The 21,767-nt window shown below is 42.9% G+C and overlaps 1 protein-coding gene across 1 annotated transcript; it reads left to right on the forward strand.

Annotated features, from left to right (window-relative positions):
* The first annotated feature begins 1,818 nt into the window (after positions 1 to 1,818).
* On the forward strand, positions 1,819 to 19,778 carry RAB33B (RAB33B, member RAS oncogene family). The gene is made up of 2 exons (XM_029235934.1): positions 1,819 to 2,212; positions 16,969 to 19,778. Exons 1-2 carry the CDS (start codon positions 1,964 to 1,966, stop codon positions 17,407 to 17,409), a joined length of 690 nt encoding a protein of 229 aa, XP_029091767.1. The 5' UTR covers positions 1,819 to 1,963; the 3' UTR covers positions 17,410 to 19,778.
* Positions 19,779 to 21,767: the final 1,989 nt, after the last annotated feature.

Here is a 21,767-nt window from a genome sequence, read left to right on the forward strand (position 1 = left end):
CACTTTAGGGGCTTCCCTGGGGGCACAGTGGTTAAGAATCCGCCTGCCAATGCAGGGGACACGGGTTCGAGCCCTGGTCCGGGAAGATCCCACATGCCGCGGAGCAACTAAGCCCGTGCGCCACAGCTACTGAGCCTGCGCTCTAGAGCCCGGGAGCCACAACTACTAAGCCTACGTGCCACAACTACTGAAGCCCACGTGCCACAACTACTGAAGCCCGCGTGCCTAGAGCCCGTGCTCTGCAACAGGAGAAGCCATTGCAATGAGAAGCCCGCGCACCGCAACAAAGACCCAACAACGAAGACTCAATGCAGCCAAAAATAAATAAATAAATTTAAGAAATAAGCAGTCTATCTCCTTCCCCAGGACTTTCAGTGCTCTACTGTTGCCCTCATTCTAGTTAAGGCATGCCTGTCCTCCTCTCCACAGTCCCTGAATTTCCAAACGGCATAACTATGTGCTCAAACAGAAAAAACAAAACACCCCCAAACCCCAGTCGTGGCATTGCAAAACAAAACTTCTCACAAAAAGCGATATGGTTGCACATTTTGGACCTTTTCTATGACTTAATGTATGGTAGGTTTCCTCAGAAGAGTCTCAGTGATCCAGAGACTCTTCTTTAATGCTGGGTGGTCGCGCCTATTACCATTTTCCTCGGATATATGGATCTAGAGAACTTCTGTGTGCGCTCAGAAATATTAAATGGCTCCGCTACCGTCACCCAGGCACGAAGGCACAACTGGGCCACAGGGGTTTTTTTTTTTTTTTTTTTTTTTTTTGTGCGGTACGCGGGCCTCTCACTGTTGTGGCCTCTCCCGTTGCGGAGCACAGGCTCCGGACGCGCAGGCCCAGCGGCCATGGCTCACGGGCCCAGCCGCTCCGCGGCATGTGGGATCTTCCCGGACCGGGGCTTGAACCCGCGTCCCCTGCATTGGCAGGCGGACTCTCAACCACTGCGCCACCAGGAAAGCCCAAGGCACAGTGGATTTTACTCTCACCAGAGAGGCCGTCTAGTACCAGCTCCCGGGTTCAATGCCGCCAAAGGGTCCACCTGCTCTACCTCTTGGGCCGGTGCCCCGCGCCTAACGAAAGCCTCCGCGCGGAAGCGGCGGGCGGCCTCCAACTCCCGCCCGCTCACTGACAGCCATGCTCCTGCCAAGACTCAAGCTCCGCGTGGCCCGACGCTCGCTTCTAACGGCTTCCCGCGCCCGGCGGGCCTCCGGCGGGGCCTCGCACCCCCCAGCCCTCCACCTCCCCAGCCCCTGTCACTGTCCCAACGCCCGCGGTCCCGAGAGCCCGGAGGAGGCAGGGAGAGCAGCCGGCCCCCAGCTGCAAGCCAAGGGAACCCGCCTCCACCTCCAGGTCCGGGGAAGCCCCACCGATACGTCGGTGAGAGCGCCGAACGCGACGCCCGAAGCTTCCGGAGACCTTACACGTCCTCAGCAGGCACACGCCCCCGCCGAAACGGCTCGTCGGCCCTCTCGCGAGAGAGTGCCTGGTGGCACCTCCTTCTCTTCAGCAGTCTTTCTCTCCCCGCCCCCAGAGTGCTCGCGCGGCTTCCTCCGGGAGGCGGGAGGCTTGGACGTGGCGGGGCCCGGCCAGCCAGGGTGCCGGGCCTGGGGCGCTCTGCTCGGCCTCTCGGCAGCTGGCCTTCCGCGCCACCTTCAAGCCCCCGACAGGCCCCGTCCCTTCCCAGGTAGACGGCGCAGGCCTGAGTGACGCTGGGGTGGAGCCGCGGGCCGGGCGGGAGGGTCGGCGAGCCTGGTCTGGGGGGACAACACACCTGCGCGGGGCGGGGGTGGGGCGGGAAGGTGCGCAGGCGCGCTGGCGGCCCGGAGGGCGGTGGCTCCCGGAACGTTGAGCGACGGAGCCCGCGGACTGGGCGAGCTCGCCGAAGGTGGCGTAATCTCCCAGCCTCTCTGCGTCTCCTTTCCTCCGCCTCGGTTTGGGGCGGGGCAGGAGAATGGCTTCGGAGATGGAGTCGTCGCTCGAGGCGAGCTTCTCATCCAGCGGTGCGATGTCAGGGGCCTCAGGGTTTCTGCCTCCGGCTCGCTCCCGCATCTTCAAGATCATCGTGATTGGCGACTCCAATGTGGGCAAGACGTGCCTGACCTACCGCTTCTGCGCCGGCCGCTTCCCCGACCGCACCGAGGCTACTATCGGGGTGGATTTCCGAGAACGAGCGGTGGAGATTGATGGGGAGCGTATCAAGGTGAGCGGATGACAGACTGTCAAGGAGGAAGGTTGTCCCGGGGATGACAAGGGTCCCAACCGCTGCGTGGGTTAATTGCTGGCCCGGTGCGGGGCGTGCGCTCCATCTTTTCAGACGCTGGTGTGGAGATGGGAGTTGGAGATTGGAAGGATTTGTATATAGCAAACTTCTAAGGCAGTGCTTCTCCAGCTTTGATGTGCATGAGATTTGCCTGGGGATATTTTTTTTTTAAGTAAATACAAATTCTAATTCGGTCATGTCTCAGGTGTTGCAGATGCAGCTAGTCTGTGGACGACACATTGAGTAGCCAGAGTGTAGGGCGTATCCACTGACTCATGGGCTGTGTCTCACATGCTGGGAGTTAGTGAAGTAAAACCGAAGGAAAAACAGTGAAATTTCTCAAGCATGGGAAGTTCATTTAGGAAATACTATTTGTTAAACATTCATTTTAGCACTGCCCTAGGTACTGTGGAAGTAATGCCCCTTTGCCTTTGAGGAAGTACTTAGATCTTCTTTTGCATACAGTTTTGTTACAGTAGTTTTGATATGACACTGAGTTGTTGAGAAGAACCTGTTTTCCTGCAGAGACATTCTGTAATTTGTACTTGGTTCCTCCTTGGGTTGCCAGAGCACATTCTCAGTGCCACCCGCTTCCAAGTCTTCTTTAAGTCTTGTTGGTGGTTCCCGAGACTGGAGACACAGTAACAATGGAGAAGGTAGTAAGCCCAAGGCCAAGCCTGGGGTTCTGAGGGGTTGCAATGGGGACGTTGGAGAATAAGGATCAGTGACAGGGCTGAGGCCTCCTGATGATGTAATCCTTAGACACACTTCTTGAGTCTGAGCCACCACTAACCCCTCAGCTACCTGCTGATACCATCCCTTAAAACACGTGGACCCGAGGAACTGCTCTGCCTTCCTTATACTGCATTTACTTTTTCACTTTAAATTAGGATGTTCGTCTTTACCTCAGTCCCCCATGGGGAAAAAATAGGCTCACTTCATTCCCATCCTCACATCCTTGAGGCACAAACAATTTATTTTTTAGTTGCCTAACCACTGCCTCACCTTCCCACCCCCAAAGGGGTTTTACTGCTAATGATAGTAAAGGAGAAATAGGGTTGAAAAGACATCAGTCTTCTGTAGGCCCTTTCGCCTTTTAATCTTTTTTTTTTTTTTTTTTTTTTTTTGTGGTACGCGGGCCTCTCACTGTTGTGGCCTCTCCCGTTGCAGAGCACAGGCTCCGGACACACAGGCTCAGCGGCCATGGCTCCTGGGCCCAGCCGCTCCGCGGCATGGGGGATCTTCCCGGACCGGGGCACGAACCCGAGTCCCCTGCATCGGCAGGCGGACCCTCAACCACTGCACCACCAGGGAAGCCCCTGCCTTTTAATCTCCACTTTAATTTTTCATTGTCCCATTCAAGCTGTGAGTGGTGGTCCTTTGGGTGCACCGTATTAGTGAGTTAAGAAAGATTTGTATACATTGCAAAGAAAAAGTAGAATAAGAGGCTCTTTAACATCAGAATTAAGTTGGGCCCAGGAACCTTTGGGGGAGGAAAGTAGTGGGACTTCTTTCTGAGGTTTGAGAGGGAGTTTGTTTGGGAGAAGGAGGAGTTCTGAGAAAAAGTGCATGGGCTTTGGCGCCCAACTGACCTGGCTCAAATCTGAACCTATGAAAGGGCTGTGTGTCCTTAGTAGATGATCAGCTTTGCCCCAAACTGTCCCAGTTTTAAAACTGAAGTCCCACATTCCCAGGACCTCCCTCAGTCTCAGGCAAACTGGGGTGGTTGGTTACTCCAGTCGCTAGGCAGTTTCCTTAATCTTTCGGAGACTATTTTCTCATCTGAAAAGTTGGGATAACAGTACCACATCAGGCTAATATGAGGGGTAGATGAGAAGGTATATAAGGCACCTGGCTCCATAGTTGGTAATCTTAAGAAGATTCTTCTTCCCTGGTGGTTTAACATCACTTTTTCTCTTTGGCACCATCAGTTCTGCAGCTGCACAACCAGAGAGTGAAACAGAGATAGAGCAGGGCATAGGCACACAGCTGAAGGGAAGAGAAATTCCCCTCACATGGAAGCAGGATAATAACAAAAAAGAGGGGATGGAGGCAGGGGAGGAGTTGGGGTTCAGTGGCCCTTTACCTGCCTCCGGGTTGCCATTTATACTTTAAGATCACAGGTGAATCAGGTGCAAATTTAAGAGATACAGCATATTAAAAGTATATAAAATATGTCCAGTGCGTAACGTCGAAGGCTTAGCTACTGGGATTAGCTAAGTGAGATACTGTGTTAAATGTTTTGTGGCCTGGAAATTTTTCAGAGAGCATGTCTTACAGCAGTGCTATTTCAGAATCACTTAAAATGTTTTACGAAATATAATTAAGTCTATATGTGTTAGTCTGTCCTAAGTGCTATATATGTATAATTGAAAGAGTAAGATCTTATTTGCAGAATTTGGGAAGTTAAATAAAATTATAAAATTAATTCCTTCAATAAAAATACATTTGATTTTCAAATTGAGGCTCTAATCCTTATGCTCCTTCCTTGTGTGTGTATCCTCATAGCCGTACCCCTTTCGTATCAGCGTGTGACGATGGCAGACACCAACAGAATCATTAAAGCCTAGTGTTGGATTTAATCTCTTTCTCAACTAGGGATCATCATTCCTATTTGAACTTTGAGATAGCTTACTTGTTATTTGTAGTGATATGCAATTTTCCCACGTTAATATTAACTAAAGGAAAGCAACCAGGACTTCTTGCCGCATTGGTCAAACATTTAATGAGTAATTGTTGGAAAGAAGACATTTTGTTAGGCACAAAGAATTATGATTCAGTGCAGGAATCAGCAAACCATGCTTGAGGGCTAAATACGGTCTGCTGCCTGTTTTTTTAATTTGTTTTTCTGTTAGTTTTTTTGAAGTTGAAATATGGTTGACGTACAATATTATGTTAGTTTCAGGTGTACTGCACAGTGATTTGATATTTGCATACTTTATGAAATGATCACCACAGTAAGTCCAGTAACCATCTGTGCACCGCTGCCTGTTTTTCTATGACCTGCAAGCTAAGAATGATTTTTACATTAAAAAAAAAATTGATTTATTTGGCTGCACCAGGTCTTAGTTGCAGCACGCGGGATCTCCTAGTTGCGGCATGCGGGAGGAGCTTTTAGTTACAGCCTGAGAACTCTTAGTTGCGGCACGCGGGATCTAGTTCCCTGACCAGGCCCCCTGCATTGGGAGCACGGAGTCTTAGCCACTGGACAGCCAAGGAAGTCCCGATTTTTACATTTTTAAATGGTTGGGGGGGAAAAAATCGAAGGAATAAGATTTCATGACAAGTGAAAATTTTATGAAATTTAAATTTCAGTGCCCCTAAATAAAGTTGTATTGAAACACAGCTAGGCTCATTTGTCTACATATTGTGCTTGCTTTTGCACAACAGTGGCAGAGTTGAGCAGTGGTTGTGGTAGAGACTGTTAGGCCTGCAAAGCCTAAGATACACAGAAAAAGTTTGCTGACCCTGATATACTCTGTAGATGATTTGCTGTCCTAGATAGGGGTAAGATTTATATACCTAAAGAGATGACTAGCAGGGCTTCCCTGGTGGCGCAGTGGTTGAGAGTCCGCCTGCCGATGCAGGGGACTCGGGTTCGTGCCCCGGTCCGGGAGGATCCCACGTGCCGCGGAGCGGCTGGGCCCGTGAGCCATGGCCGCTGAGCCTGCGCGTCCGGAGCCTGTGCTCCGCAACGGGAGAGGCCACAACAGTGAGAGGCCCGTGTACCGCAAAACAAACAAACAAAAAAAGATGACTAGCAAAATCAGGCAGTAGGTGAGTGCTAAGTTATTGGTTTGGATGTTGGTGGAAGAATCGTTCTCACTTGGAGGGAGATTTTGATGGGGAACGTCAGCAGGATGCTCCAGCAGGGTTAAAGGTTCCCGTGGGAAAGTGGCAAGTGAGAAGACTGCGAAGGTTTTGGTAGCAACGTTTCTGAAGAGTTTGGAAAACAGCTAGGGTGTAGCTTGATTTTGTGTGTGTGGCAAAAACGTCCAAGTGTTCTAGGAAGATAAATGTGGCAGCGCTTGAGGATGAATCCTGAGAGAGACTCGATCTGCCCCGTGACCTGTTTTTCTATCTACATCCTCTCCTTTGGAAGTCTCTTGACTCCGCCTGTCACTTCTATGAGGATAACTTCCAAACCTTTGTTTGGCCCACACCTCTCCCCTCATCTGTCATTCTGCGTTTCCTGTTGTTTTGTAGACGTGGCTATTTGGATAATCCCTCCCCCCCCCCCAAAGTTCCAACGTGAGTTCCTCGTCCCTGTCAAATCTGCCTCTCCTGTTTCTCCTCGACGTGACCTAGGTGGTCCTGGTGTTACCCTCATCCCGGAGGCCTCGCCTCTCTCCTTTGCTCCCTAAATACACTTAGTTTTCTACCTGGATGATTTCTCTCATTCACCCTTCGGAATCCTAGTTCATCTTTTCTACGCTCTGCTCTGTTGCAGCGGCTCAACTTCACCCAACCCCAGTCCTCAATTAATCTGTTTGGAACATTGTTGCCAGATGCCAGCTGAGTGTAGCACTTTGGGGAGAGTAATCTCCCCTGCCTCAGATGCTCTGAGTAGCTCTCCATTATTTCGTAAAGTTCCAACTTTTAAAATGAACGTAAGGCCTTCCTTCTCTTGCCCCAGACTTCTTTTCTAACTTGACATTTTTTCCCCATTTATTTCCTTCAAGTACCCTATAGTCCAGCCAATTGTTTCCTGATCCCTATGTTTTCCTCTTACATTTCCCACTATTTGCCTGGAATATCCCCCCTTCCCACATTTCACCACATGTAATTCTTCCTTATTCAACTCAGTGTGTCTGTATTAGGAATCTCCCTGCCTCTCATTCTATTTCTTCCTTCTATCAGCTTCCTTTAGCACCTTACCTGCGCCTTTAAACTCTCTCTCTTTCCTCATTGTTCTATATATGCATCCACCTCTTCTTTTTTTTTTTTGCGGTACGCGGGCCTCTCACTGTTGTGGCTTCTCCCGTTGCGGAGCACAGGCTCCAGACGCGCAGGCTCAGTGGCCGTGGCTCACGGGCCCAGCCACTCCGCGGCACGTGGGATCCTCCCGGACCGGGGCACGAACCCTCGTCCCCTGCATCGGCAGACAGACTCTTAACCACTGCGCCACCAGAGAAGCCCTCCACCTCTTCTATTAGGTCTACTCCGTCTTGCTCAGGACAGGGCGCGTGTCTGATAACCCCGAAGACGTCTTCCAGTGTGTGGCTCGGTTTCTAAACTATGCAGGACTTGGATAAGTGCTGCCTACTTGGTGGCAGCAGATCAATAGGTAGGCTGCTCTGGAAATCCGACTCGGCGTGTATAAGGGAAGCTAATGAAAGAAAGAGGCGGTAAGACAGGCATTTTGATGATAAAGCCAAAGGCTTCAGTAACTGGCTTTTGGTGATGAAAGGACTCACATGGCTGAGGGTGTGGGTCTGGTTGACTGGAGGTAGGTATGCCTTCAGTAGAGATGAGAAGTACGATGTGGAAGATGGAATTTTGAGCGGCTCCATAAAGTTTTCTCCTAGTCATTTCTTTGTTGAGATGGTGGTGTACTCAAATGGAAATGTCACATTCGCAGCTAGAAGTGTGGAATTGGAGGAGATAATCATGAATATGAAGTTGAAGCTGGAGAGCGTAGATAGATGAGAACGAAATGCCCGATTTGGTTAACATGCACAGGGAGTGGAGTAGAGCTTTGTGTCATGGCGCGATGAAGATGATATGCAGTGAATGCTGAAGCCAAATGTACATCAGATTATTTCCGCTTCTCCATTGCTCTGTCGTGATCTTTATTAAAAGTAATCTAATGTTTATAAGTCAAAGCATATTGTATAAGACATCATCTCATACCTTACCTTACTAGAATTAAATTGATAATTCATCTTCAAACGTGGTGGTGGGGCTTCCCTGGGCGCAGTGGTTGAGAGTCCGTCCGCCTGCCGATGCAGGGGACGCGGGTTCGTGCCCCGGTCCGGGAAGATCCCACATGCCGCGGAGCGGCTGGGCCCGTGAGCCATGGCCACTGAGCCTGCGCGTCTGGAGCCTGTGCTCCGCAACGGGAGAAGCCACAACAGTGAGAGGCCCGCGTAAAAAACAAAAACAAAAACAAAAAACATGGTGATGGTGGTTAGGGAGATACCAAATTGATCCTCTTGATTTGATTTGCATTGGAATTCGGAGAATGAGAGTATTAACTGTTGGGGTACCCTAAAAAGAATCTTAATTTGTGACTCCTTAGCTCAGAAAACTTTAGAATGTTTAGGTCTAGTCTGACAGAGATTCTGTATTGCAGTGGTTTGGTGAGGCCTGTATGGTACAAGCAATATTCATTTTAATACTGTAGTAGACCCAAGCCGTTCTACTATCTGAAGTATCCCTGGAACCAGGCCGGAGTCCCATTCTTCTTCCAGCCTGATTTCAGAAGCCTGTGATTCTTGTACCTCGTCTTTGAAGGTGGCAACGTTGGTGTGTGTACTCAGGTGGTGAGATGTGATAGAATTATTTACTTTCCAGGAATCTTTAATCAGTAATCAAGATCTTTTGCTTTAGAGTCTGTGTCAGAACTCTGTACTCAAAGTAACAAAGCAAAATGAAAATTTATTGTTTCACATAACTGGAAACCCGGAAGTAAAGTTCTCTTTCTGCCAGTTCCAACACCAGTCCTGAAATGGAGACTCCGTGGTTCTGATTGGGGATTGTGACACATGCCCATCCCTAAACTGTGGTGGTGATGTGGAGATGGCAGTGCTGGAATTTACAACCCAGGGCTCCCAGCTCTTGCTTCCTTTCTCTCCCTGCTTACTCTCTTCCTGTCCCTTTCATTAGGCTATAATTCAGTTCTCCCCTTGAAGTATTCCTTTCAAATAGTCACACAAAATTTGTTACTTCTCCTTGTTAGGGAAGCTAAAAACCCCTAAAATTTAAAATAAATTTAAAAATTTGCCATTTGGATCTATACATCAGATATACATATTTCTACTCTGTATACCCAAAGCAAAAAGAGCTCTCTTGAAATGTTACTTACACTCCTTATGATGTTGATTTACATCATCAAGTTGTTAATAGAAGCTTTTATGTAATTACCAGATGATCTTTTATATAGGCTGCTCAGAAGCAAAAATAATAAAAACGTGTTCTTTGAAAGAACAGGGGAAGAGGAAATTTGATAGCTGATCAAACAAAGAAAGGTCATCTGGGCTAATACCTTTATCCTTTTCAGTCAAGCAAAAAAAGCATTAAATCAGTTTAGCCAGGTCATTGCTCATTTTGGTCATAAAACTACTAAAAAGAGCTTTCATGAACAGTAAGAATCTGCTCTTTGGGACTTCCCTGGTGGCGCAGTGGTTAAGAATCTGCCTGCCAATGCAGGGGACACAGGTTCGAGCCCTGGTCCAGGAAGATCCCACATGCCGTGGAGCAACTAAGGCTGCGAGCCACAACTACTGAGACTGCATGCCACAACTACTGAAGCCCGCATGCCTAGAGCCCGTGCTCCATAACGAGAGAAGTCACCACAGTGAGAAGCCTGCACACGGCAACAAAGAGTATAGCCCCCGCTCACCGCAACTAGAGAAAGCTTGCGTGCAGCAACGAAGACCCAATGCAGCCAAAAATAAATAAATTTATTTAAAAAAAAAAGAAAGAAAGAAAATAAGAGGACAACCTACAGAATGGGAGCAAATATTTACAAATCATATACCTGACAAGGGTCTAGTGTCCAGAATCTATATGTGTACATGCACACGCACACACACACACTTTATCAATAATAAAAAGAAATAATTGAAACTGGGCAAAGCATTGAATAGACATTAAAAAAAAAAAAGACTCTGCCCTTAGTATTTAGCAATTAGGTTGTCATTTTTGTTGGAGCTTGATATTGGAATTTAAAGTAGAGATTCATGAAATATTATTAACATATATTTTATGTTATCTTTATAATGTTTAAAATGGGAGTAATATCTTGTAGAACCACCTATGAGCCATTTTCTTTCTTAAGATATTAAGTATTAAACTGGGAAAAATTGCTTTGAAAATACTTCCTAACTTAATATTTCCCAGGACAAAAGCATGTCACTTCCTTAGGTTCCAGAGTGTCGTTTTCTCTTTTTTTTTAAGCATTGTGAACCACTCCACTCATAGCTGAAGCTCAAGATTTTTCTAGGTTATCGTGAGGTTTGTTCCCCACTGGGTATCTATATGTGTCTCTCTCTTTCAGTCAAAGCTTTCTCTAGCCTTCTGTGGCTGACAGTTTTTGTTAGCTGTCCTGTCCTTTCTTTGCCGGGTCTCTCACTGCTCCTTCCGCAGCCCGCTTGCCCTCACCTCAGTGTCCTGTGCAGACCTGAAAGGCAGCAGACAGCATAACAGTCTGTGTCCTATGCCTTCACTGGTTCTAGCAATTCGGTGAGTGAAATTTTGAAGCTTCCTTTTAGATACACTCAGCCCTCCAGGGGCAAATATATCCATGGGGAAATATTTGAGGAAAAAAAATTCCGGAAAGTTCCAGAAAGCAAACCTTGAATTTGCCCGCTGCTGGCAAGTATTTACATAGCATTTACTTTGCATTCGGTATTATAAGTAATTTAGAGATGACTTAGAGTATACGGATGTGTGTAGGTTAAATGCCAGCACTACGCCATTTTATATAAAGGACTTGAGCATCCGTGGATTTTGGTATTTGGGGGGTGCTGGAACCAATCCCCCATGGATACTGAGAGACAGCTGTACTTTTTTGTAAGTGCCTCACTTAACATAGTATTTACTTTTACGGTTCTTCAATAAAGTGTGCAGAGTTATTATTTACGACTTCTTGTTTCCTGGGAGTCTTGATATGGTTAGAATGTTTTGAGCAGGACTGATGGGAAGAGGGTTACGTTGAGTCAATCCTAGCCTAAAACAAGCAAGTGGTTTTCTTAGGGATAAACATCCTAACCATCACCACTCGCATTTTTTGAGGACTTCTGCGGTTCTTTGAGGCAGGTCTAAATTCAGCATAATTTTTTTTTAAACTTTAGTTTGTTAAAACAAATAGAACAAATGTATGTTTGTTGTGGAAAACAGAGAAAAGTAGAAATAAAGCGGGAAATTGTCTTCAAGACAGCCATTGTTAATGTTTTGGTGTATTTCCTTTTTGTGTGTCTTTTATTATTCTTTTAACTTAAAAATATACTCTGCTTGAAACATTATAAATCATTCTTCATCGATGAAATGATTTTTTAAAATTAATTTTTATTGGCGTATGGTTGATTTACAATGTTGTGTTAGTTTCTGCTGTACAGCAAAGTGAATCTATTATACGTGTATCACTCTTTTTTAGATTCTATTCCCATATAGGTCATTCCAGAGCATTGAGTAGAGTTCCCTGTGCTATACAGTAGGTTCTTATTAGTTATCTTTTTATATATAGTAGTGTGTCTGTTTCAGTCCAAATCTCCCAATTTATCCCTCCCCCCCGCCCCCCGCTTTCCTCCTTAGTAACCAAAGTTTGTTTTCTATAATACATCTGTCATCTGTGACTCTCTTTCTGTTGTGTATATAGGTTCATTTGTATCCATCGATGAAACGATTTTTGAATACCTGAGCTGCAAGAATGTTACTAAAAGGGAAAAGATCTGTTCCAATTTCTCTGGACAGCTTTTATGTAGGTCATCCAAATTATTCCCCAAATCTCTTTCTGAATGTTAAAGAGACGGTTTGAAGTGGGTTTTGTTTTCTCATTCTAAAAAACTGAGATATTTAAGATTTGAAAATATACAATTCAGTGGTTTTTAGTATATTCACAAGCCTGTGTAACATCATCACTGTCTAACTCCAGAACGTTTCATCACCCCAGAAAGAAACCCTATACCCATGATCAGTCACTCCCCATTCCTCCCATTCCCTCAGATCCTGGCAACCACTCATCTACTTACTGTCTCGAGGGACTTGCCGTATAGTGGGCATTTCATATACATGGAATCTTACAGTGTGTGGCCTTTTGTGTCTTGGCTTCTTTCGCTCAGCATAATGTTTTCAAGATTCATCCATGTTGTAGCATGTGTCAGTACTTCATTCCCTACTATGGCTGAATAATGTTGCATTATATGGACATACATTTTATTGATCATTCATAAGTTGGTGGACATTTAGGTTGGTTCCACCTTTTAGCTATTATGAATAATGCTGCTATGAACATTTGTGTACAAGTTTTTGTGTGAACATATCTTTTCGGTTCTCTTGGATATACACCTAGGAGTGGAATTGCTGGGTCCTATGGCAACTGTCTCTCTCTCTCTCTCTCTTTTTTTCCCCTAATTTGTTGAAGTGAAACTCAAATAACATCAAAGTAACTATTTTAAAGTGAGCCATTCAGTGCATTCATAATGTTGTACAACCACCACCTTTATCTAGTTTCAAAATATTGCCATCACTCCAAGTAAGATCCCTCACCCATTAAAGTTTCTCCCCATTCCCCAGCCTCTGGCAACTACCAGTCTATATTCTGTCTTTATGGGTTTGTCTATTTTGGATGTTTCATATAAGTGGAAGCGTAGAAATGTGACCTTTTGTGTCTGGTTTCTTCTCCTTAGCATATTTTGGAGGCTCATCCATGTTGTAGCATGTGTCAGTACTTCATTCCTTTTTTTTTTTTAAGGTCTTTATTGAATTTGTTACAATATTGCTTCTGTTCTATGTTTTTTGGTTTTTTGGCCACGAGGCATGTGGGATCTTAGCTCCCGAACCAGGGATCAAACCCGCACCCCTTGCATTGGAAGGCGAAGTCTCAACCACTGGACCGCCAGGGAAGTCCCTTCATTCCTTTTTATGGCTAAATAAAATTCTGTTTAACTTTCTGAGGAACTGCCAAACTTTTCTAAAGTGGCTGCACTTACATCCCCACCAGCAACGTGTGAGAGTTCCACTTTTCCACATTTCTGCAAACACTTCTTATCGGTTTGCATTTGTGTGATGGCTAATGATGTTGAGCAGCTTTTCATGTACTTATTGAACATTTGTATATTTTCTTTGGAGAAACATCTATTCACATCCTTTGCCGATTTTTTTAATTGGGTTATGTGTCTTTTTATTATTGAGTTGTAAGAGGTCTTAAATATTTTGAATACTAGACCCCAACACATGTATTACTTACAGATATTTTCTCCCATTCTTTGAGCTGTCTTTTCACTTTCATGATAATGCCCTTTGAAGCACATTTTTAATTTTGATGAAGTCCAGTTTATCTATTTTTTTTCTTTTGTTGGTTCTGCTTTAGGTGTCATAGCTAAGAAACCATTGCCTAATCTAAGGTCACAAATATTTACCCCTATGTTTTCTTCTACGATTTTTAATGGTTTTAACTTAAATTTAGATCTTTCATCCATTTTGAATAAATTTTTGTATATGGTGTGAGGTAGGGGGTCCAACTTCATTTTTTGCATGTTGTCCCAGCACCATTCATTGAAATGTCTGTGCTTTCCCTCGCTGAATTGTCCTGGCACTCTTGTAGGAAATCCATTGACCGTAGGTAGTATGGATTTATCTCTGGGCTCTAAGTTCTGTTCCACTGATCTGTATTTCTACTCGCATGATGATAGTACACAGTGTAGCTTTACAATAAATTCCGACACCTATAGCTTGAAACAGTTTTAGTTGTATGCTGAGTGTTTTTATTCTTAACATGTTAATTGGGATTAAAGAAAAAGTATTTTTCTTAAAAAGGAAAGTTGTATTTTTAAAAAAACTATAATTTACTTTATTAGTTCTTTGCATAGTTAGTGTAGCTAGTCTATGAATGCTATTTTATAGGGTCTGAAACTAAATTTTACTTTTACTGTTGAGGAGGCAAAGGCCTAGTGGTATAAGTAACCTACGGGTGGATACGCAGTAGGTATTTAATAAATTTTGGTTGATTTAAATAGTCTTAGATGTTATTAGTTCTTAATTTGCTGACAGCCGTTTGCTTCTACCTCTGATTTATATGATACTGAGTCTTTATGGCCCATCTGTCAGCTGTGCTGCTTACATCACAAAGTGGGTGTTTTTTAACAAAGTACTTTGTGAAGTGGTCTCTAGGAGTGCATCAAGGCAGAACCTGTACTTTCCTGAGTAAATGCGACTGTAAGCGGTAAAGGTTTTAAACAGTGTACATAGCAAATAATTTTAGGATAGCACTGAGCTACATGTAAGAGAAATTCAACTATGGTGATTTAACCGTGTAAGGTTTTATTTTTGTCATGTAATAAGGAGACCAGGGGCAGCAGTCTGTATGATGGTACGCTGTCAGCAGTATTCTATTTAGGCTAGACTTCTGCTCTGTCATTCTTGTGTGTGGCTTTCTTCTTCATGCTTATAAAATGGCTGCTGAGCCTCCCAGCATGATACTCCATTCCAGGCAGAACGGGTGTGGTGAGAAAAGTGCAAAAGGCACGTGCCAAATGCTCTGTCTTTTTTTTTAGAAAATCACAAATCAGTTTATTTTTCTAGAAACCCCCACTGAAAAAACTATTTACAAATTATTAGCCAGAACTGTGTCACTTGTCCCCCTAGTTCCAAGAGAGCCTGAGAAATCAAGTTTCTACGGGCGTATCTTGTTTTACTACTCTTGCAGATGGTGCATTTTTTACAAATTGAAGTTTTGTGGCAACCCTGACTTGTCAGATGATGGTGAGCATTCTTTAGCAATAAATCATTTTATTTTTATTTTTTTATTTTTAACATCTTTATTGGGGTATAATTGCTTTACAATGGTGTGTTAGTTTCTGCTTTATAACAAAGTGAATCAGTTATACATATACTCTTCCCTCTTGCGTCTCCCAGTCATTTTTAAATTAAGGTATGTACTCTGTTTTTTTAGGTAAATACCATCGCACACTTAATTAACTACCATATAGTGTAAACATAACTTTTATATGCGCTGGGAAACCAGAAAATTCGTGTCACTCGATTTATTGTGATATTTGCTTTATTGCAGTGGTCTGGAGCCAAACCTGCAATATCTCCAGGATATGCCTGTATAGTATTTTATATTTCCACCTGGAACAAGGTTAGATTTATGTTAATTTGGAAGAAAGGGAGAATATTTCAAAGATGGAGAAATTTGGACTAAAAAGAGCTACCACCAAAAAAAGATGAAAAAAATCAGAACTGCTAAAAACTAAGGTAGCATGAAAGAGAGTGGTGATCAATATTTCCATCTCTAATCACATTTTTAAATATATTTATTCATTCATTACATCTTAATTGAGCACTTACCATATACCGCCGTGTTCTCAGCGCTTCCTGTCTTACATCCTACTTACTCTGGGTGTCATCTACAGTCTCCCCTCAATTTCCCTCTCCTTCGGTATCGCTCTAGAGAAATCACCAGTTTAGGCTATCTAAGCAAATCTGCCTCTAGTCTTTTCCATTGTGACCAGTACCCTCATCATTTAACTTTTTTTTTTTTTTTTTATCATTTAACTTTTTTTAGGAACCAAACAAAGGCAGGATAAATTCAGTGTTTTAAGAGAATCATAACACATGACTTGTAGTTAGCTTTATTTATTTATCTATTAATAAATTTACTTATTTATTTATTTTTGGCTGCGTTGGGTCTTCATTACTGCGCGCGGGCTTTCTCTAGTTGCGGCGAGCGCGGGCTACTCTTCGTTGCGGTGCGTGGGCTTCTCATTGCGGTGGCTTCTCTCATTGCAGAGCACGGGCTCTAGGCACGTGGGCTTCAGTAGTTGTGGCTCCCAGGCTCTAGCGTTCAGGCTCAATAGTTGTGGCACACGGGCTTAGTTGCTCCACGGCATGTGGGATCTTCCCGGACCAGGGCTGGAACCCGTGTTCCCCGCATTGGTAGGTGGATTCTTAACCACTGCGCCACCCGGGAAGTCCTGTATTTAGTTTCAGATATCATTTTCCCCAACTCCCCCATATTTCCATTAGGAGGTATTGGAATATTTTTATTGGTAGAGATGTTTAGGATAGATAAGTGATTTCCTATTCATTTAAAATTTTCAAAGGGGCCTGGATTTTATAGGATGTATATATATATATATATATATATTGATTTGGGGGCTAGATCTCATGACTTTTCACATCTATCCTAAGTCTACTATTTTAAATTAGATGAGTGAAATGTAGGGAAGGGCATATTGTAACCAACTTTGCAGGAATTAGACACTTCACATATTTGTTAAAACCTGGTATCTGTTTCTCTTAGCGTTTTAAAATCAATTTTTTTTTTTTCTTTTTTTGCGGTACGCGGGCCTCTCACTGTTGTGGCCTCTCCCGTTGCGGAGCACAGGCTCCGGACGCGCAGGCTCAGCGGCCATGGCTCACGGGCCCAGCCCCTCCGCGGCATGTGGGATCTTCCCAGACCGGGGCACGAACCCACGTCCCCTGCATCGGCAGGCGGACTCTCAACCACTGCGCCAACAGGGAAGCCCTAAAATCAATTTTTGAGGTATAATTTTTCTAAACAAACTTGATTTACTGAAATTAAAGTGCTAGATTGAAGCCTTTGTTCTGACACTTGCATTAATGATGAGGTAACTAGACTAGTATCATGACATTTGGATCCCTTAAATAACACTGAAAAGGCATCATGGAAGGGAGCAAAGTAGTATAAGTGAAGAAGTAGGAAAGACCATGCAAAGGTGGTTAAATTTTTCTGTATGTATAATTGGAATGAAACTTTCAGTTTTCCTCTTTTTTTCCCCCACTTCCAGATCCAGTTATGGGACACAGCAGGACAAGAACGATTCAGAAAGAGCATGGTCCAGCACTACTACAGAAACGTACATGCTGTTGTCTTCGTGTATGATATGACTAACATGGCGAGTTTTCATAGCCTGCCATCTTGGATAGAAGAATGCAAACAGCATTTGCTAGCCAGCGACATACCACGGATTCTTGTTGGAAATAAATGTGACTTGAGGAGTGCCATTCAGGTACCCACAGACTTGGCACAAAAATTTGCTGACACGTACAGTATGCCTTTGTTTGAAACCTCTGCTAAAAACCCCAATGATAATGACCATGTGGAAGCTATATTTATGACCTTGGCTCATAAGCTGAAGAGCCATAAACCGTTAATGCTTAGTCAACCCCCTGATAACGGAATTACCCTGAAGCCTGAACCAAAGCCTGCAGTGACGTGCTGGTGCTAAATCACAGTCTTTATTGTACAATCTCATTTTGACTAAAGAAATACTTTTGAAGTATGACAGTGGTAAGTCATAGAATTTAATCTCAGATGTAATGGAGCATCCTGACACTTTACTGTTTATCATCGTCATGCTTATTTTTGTATTTTGTATCTACTTCTTCAAGTTTGTCACTGCGACAACACAAGGAAAAAGTTAGTTTTCAGAGGTTGAAGTGAAGCAGAGTTAGGATGAATGAGGACATCTTTCCATTGAGAGCCCCATGAGGAGGCTTCAAATGAGAGTATGATGGGATTTTAAGAGTCAGTGATTGTTTAATCCTGTGTTCCTGCAATTGAAAAAATATATTAAGGGTTTAGTATACTTACTCGTATGTGCTTTGAATGGGACGTGTTCTCAATAGGATAAAAACTGGTATTTGCCTCTCCCTAGAGTTCTTTCTTTGTCTTATTAATGTACTTAAATGCATTATTATTGGTACATTTTAGAGCCAAGACTTTGGTTCCAGGGGAAGGAGAGAGCCTAGAATGTTTTATGGTTCTCAGTCCATAAAGAATGACCTTTCCAACAGTTCTAGATGCTTAATATTTCAAATCACTATCAATCAGGTCTACAAAAAAAAAAATCATTGTTATTTTTAGAAGAGTAATTTGAATTGTTTTCTTACTAAATTCTACACAATATGCAAAAGTAAATCAGATAGTAAGGTGCTTTATACTTTATTTTGATACCTTTAAACATTGAAAAACTAATTGAAAGATTTGAGGAGATGTAATTCGGGGAAGAATAGCTAAACATGGTTCCTGGCTACCACAAAAGACCTATTCCTGGCTTTTGGTCAAGCTGTGTGTCAAACATAGTATCTCTTGCTCTCCCCCCGGCCCCCAATCAATTTAATGCCTAAAGGCTGAATAAACAAATCATCTTCCATTTGGATTGTAACTCTGAGGGCATACCTGTAATTGCTATGAGTCTACATTTTATTTCTGTAATAGTACATTACAGTACTTCTGTTGTTGAAATCTTTAAACTTTTATGGTCACAACAAACTACTCCTCCTCAGTATAAAAAATAAATTAGATATTGAAAAATATCTAGTCTACCCCTTGGTGGTAGAAAGAATATTTCAAAAAGTTTTTTTACCCTAATTACTTTTATTTTGAATTTAAGACTTTGCACATAGGAAATAGTAAGCTTGCCTGTGAAGCTATTACGTGAATGGAATGTAAGCCATGAACTTTATCTGAAGTGTGCACATTGACTAATTCTGAAAGATTGCTGAACTTAATAATTTTAGAGGAAATTAAGCCAAAAGATGATTATACTTAAAATATTTTCAGAATGTGGGAAACCAATTAAATATGTGATGTAATCTAGTTTAGGATTTTTTGTGTAACCATGATGGTAGTCCTGACTGGATAATTTATTTATGAAAACAAGATAATTCTATTAAATGAACTAACGGAAAGTAATAATTACAGGAAATAATTATTCTGTTTTAAACATTAGAGCTTAAGGAAAAACAAATTGGCTTTGTTTGCTTTTAAGAAGATTAATCCATTTTTCTTATCATGGTAGAATTAAAAATGGTTTGACTTTGTCTAAATTAGTGTTGATTTGCAACTATTTTTATAGTAAAACAATGACAGCTGTTATAATTGTCATGGGCGTAACAGTTTTTTAAAGAAGGGAATCTGTTTATTGCTTATCAAAACATTTTCTAAAGTGGGGGAAGAAAGTTTACAGACTTTCCAAGCACTTTTTTTTTTTCAGTGCTGTTATTACTCATGTTTCTAAAAAGGTAATTTAACTTTATTTCTTTTTGTAAGAAGTTAGTAGTAAGTACCCTTTAAAGTTCTGTAAAAGGACTTATTTTTTCACTTTAATATTTATTTTAAAATATTTGTATCCCATTTGTAGTGATTTATTGTTTTAATTTTTTCTACATATGTTTTTACTTTTAAAAAGAACATACTTATCAGTTGAATGGGGTAAAGCTTTTAGATATTTTCCAGAATATTTATAAAGCACAGACTATTGAGAAATCACTTACAAAATGGTGGCTATCAAACAACTAATTATTAATTTTTAAAGCACAAATCACACATTTTATAACTCCTGTATGAATTTATTTTAACTGTGACCTTTAGTTGAAAACCTCAGATATGTTTTGGAAAAGTCACAATTTGAGAACACCAAAGGAAACGAATCCAGATTCCAGTGAAGTTAGCTATTCATGACAATGCTTTATTGACAGTGTATTGCTAGTACATTTCCTCATGAAATCTAAACTAGAGTTAAATAATTTTGTTATGGAATAGCATCACTGTAACTTTGCCCTCATGAAGTTCAATAAACCAGCTTTGGCATAAAGAAATTGTGGTTTATTTTCGTTTGGTTACTAGGTTGAGCATAAAATAAAACAAACAAACAAATCTCTGGTTTTCCTCTGGCTTCCAGGTAGTATGTAATACATTAGAATCAAACGGACAAAAAACTAACCCATTTGGAAATACATTCAAGGTTAAAGAACTTTTCAGGAAAAAACCCTAAGTATTAAAATTAGCTGATAGGGTAGCTTTTTTATTTGTGAGGCTGAGTAATCCAGCTTGTTTAAGAACAAACACTTCAGTGCAAATGGCACATATCACGAGAGTGGTTGGCATCTGTATATTTAAAGGTAGAAGAATTCAGCAGGATGAATAACTGTAAAAAGTGAGAAAGAGGAGAAGGGAGTAGGTGACAGGTATAAGATTACAATTTCTGCATTCAGATTTCTGATTTAGTTAGGCTCTTTCGGAGAATGTTTTGTTTTTAGAGACTTTTTTTTGGCTGCATTGGGTCTCCGTTGCCGTGCGCGGGCTTTCTCTAGTTGCGGTGAGTGGGGGCTACTCTTCGTTGCGATACCAGGCTTCTCATTGGGGTGACTTCTCTCGTTGCGGAGCAAGGGCTCTAGGCTCGTAGGCTTCAGTAGTTGCAGCACGCAGGCTCAGTAGTTGTGGCTTGCGGCTCTAGAGCGCAGGCTCAGTAGTTGTGGCACACGGGCTTAGTTGCTCCGTGGCATGTGGGATCTTACCGGACCAGGGCTTGAACCCATGTTCCCTGCATTGGATTAGGGTTAGGGACTCTGAAGTTCGTGCTGCTTTCCCTGGTCAGTTTATTTCATATATGTTACTCTTCTGTTCAAACACAAAATTACATTATTCATGAAAGACTGCTTTTTAAATAATCAGACGATAGGTTGGTCAAATCTTTTGGGGGGCAGACTTGCTAGAGCCTGTGTGGCAAATACTAATTCACTTCATTTGTTGGAATAACCTGGTTTATCAAACATTTGTGTTAGGCAGTGAGCTACGTAGATGAATAAGACTGTCCTTGAAGAACTTACAACGTGATATATAAACAAATAGGAATTCTACAGTGTACTGTGGTAAATGTAACTAAAGAGGCAAACACAAAGGACGATGAGCACAGAGACTGGCGTGATCGTGTGGCTTCGATGCAGAGGAGGGAGTGTGCAGTGAGATGAAGGGGTGGTCAGAACACTGGGTGATGAAGCCAGCAAGGCAGGTTGTGACTGAACCACCAAGTCGCCATATGCAGTGGAATTAGGACTGACTTAGGTGCAGGTGTCAGGAACTCAGGTCACATCCGTGTACAAGGGGGGATTTATTGTCAGGAGTCTGACTTGTCTGACGTTAGACTCCAGGACAAGGATGCAACTAGACCCAAAGAAGAGCTGGGATTGAGGACTCGGTCTCCTACTTCTGGGCTCAGCTTTGCTGCCCACCTTCATTCTCTCTCTCTCTTATAATTGGATTTCTCCACTCTTCTGGTTCACTTGGCAGAAAACATGGCCAGTAACCGCTTCTGAGCTTTTGCACGCTGCAGGCACCCAAAGAGAAATCGACCGAGTGTCAGTCCCAAGTCAAAATGTCTAGGGTGGCCTGGCTAGAGTCAGGTGCCCGGCCCAAGATCAATAGCCAAGAAAAGATCAATTACGGAATTTCCACATTTGGGGGGAGAGGGAATTTTGGGGAAGGGAAACAAAAATGAGAATAGCCACACAAAAACATTTGAGCTTTACTGTTTAGACAGTGGGTAACTAATGAAAGCATTTAAGCAAGGTAGTGAGTGAGACCGTCAGATTTATGCCTAAAGTTCCAGTGGTGAGGGGAAGGCTATGTGGGAATGGAGCCATGGTGGCCAGTTTACTGTTATAGCCTAGAAGAAAGAACTTTCAGTGGGAAGTTGACAGAAGAATAATACCATACAGCACTTTTCTTCTTCTGTCTGGCTTATTTCACTTAGCATGATGCCCTCCAGATTCATCCACGTTGTCACAGATGGCAGGATTTCCG

Source organism: Monodon monoceros, unplaced genomic scaffold (assembly GCF_005190385.1).
Source record: "Monodon monoceros isolate NGI ecotype Baffin Bay Population unplaced genomic scaffold, NGI_Narwhal_1 Super_Scaffold_20, whole genome shotgun sequence".
NCBI classification, from domain to species: domain Eukaryota; kingdom Metazoa; phylum Chordata; class Mammalia; order Artiodactyla; family Monodontidae; genus Monodon; species Monodon monoceros.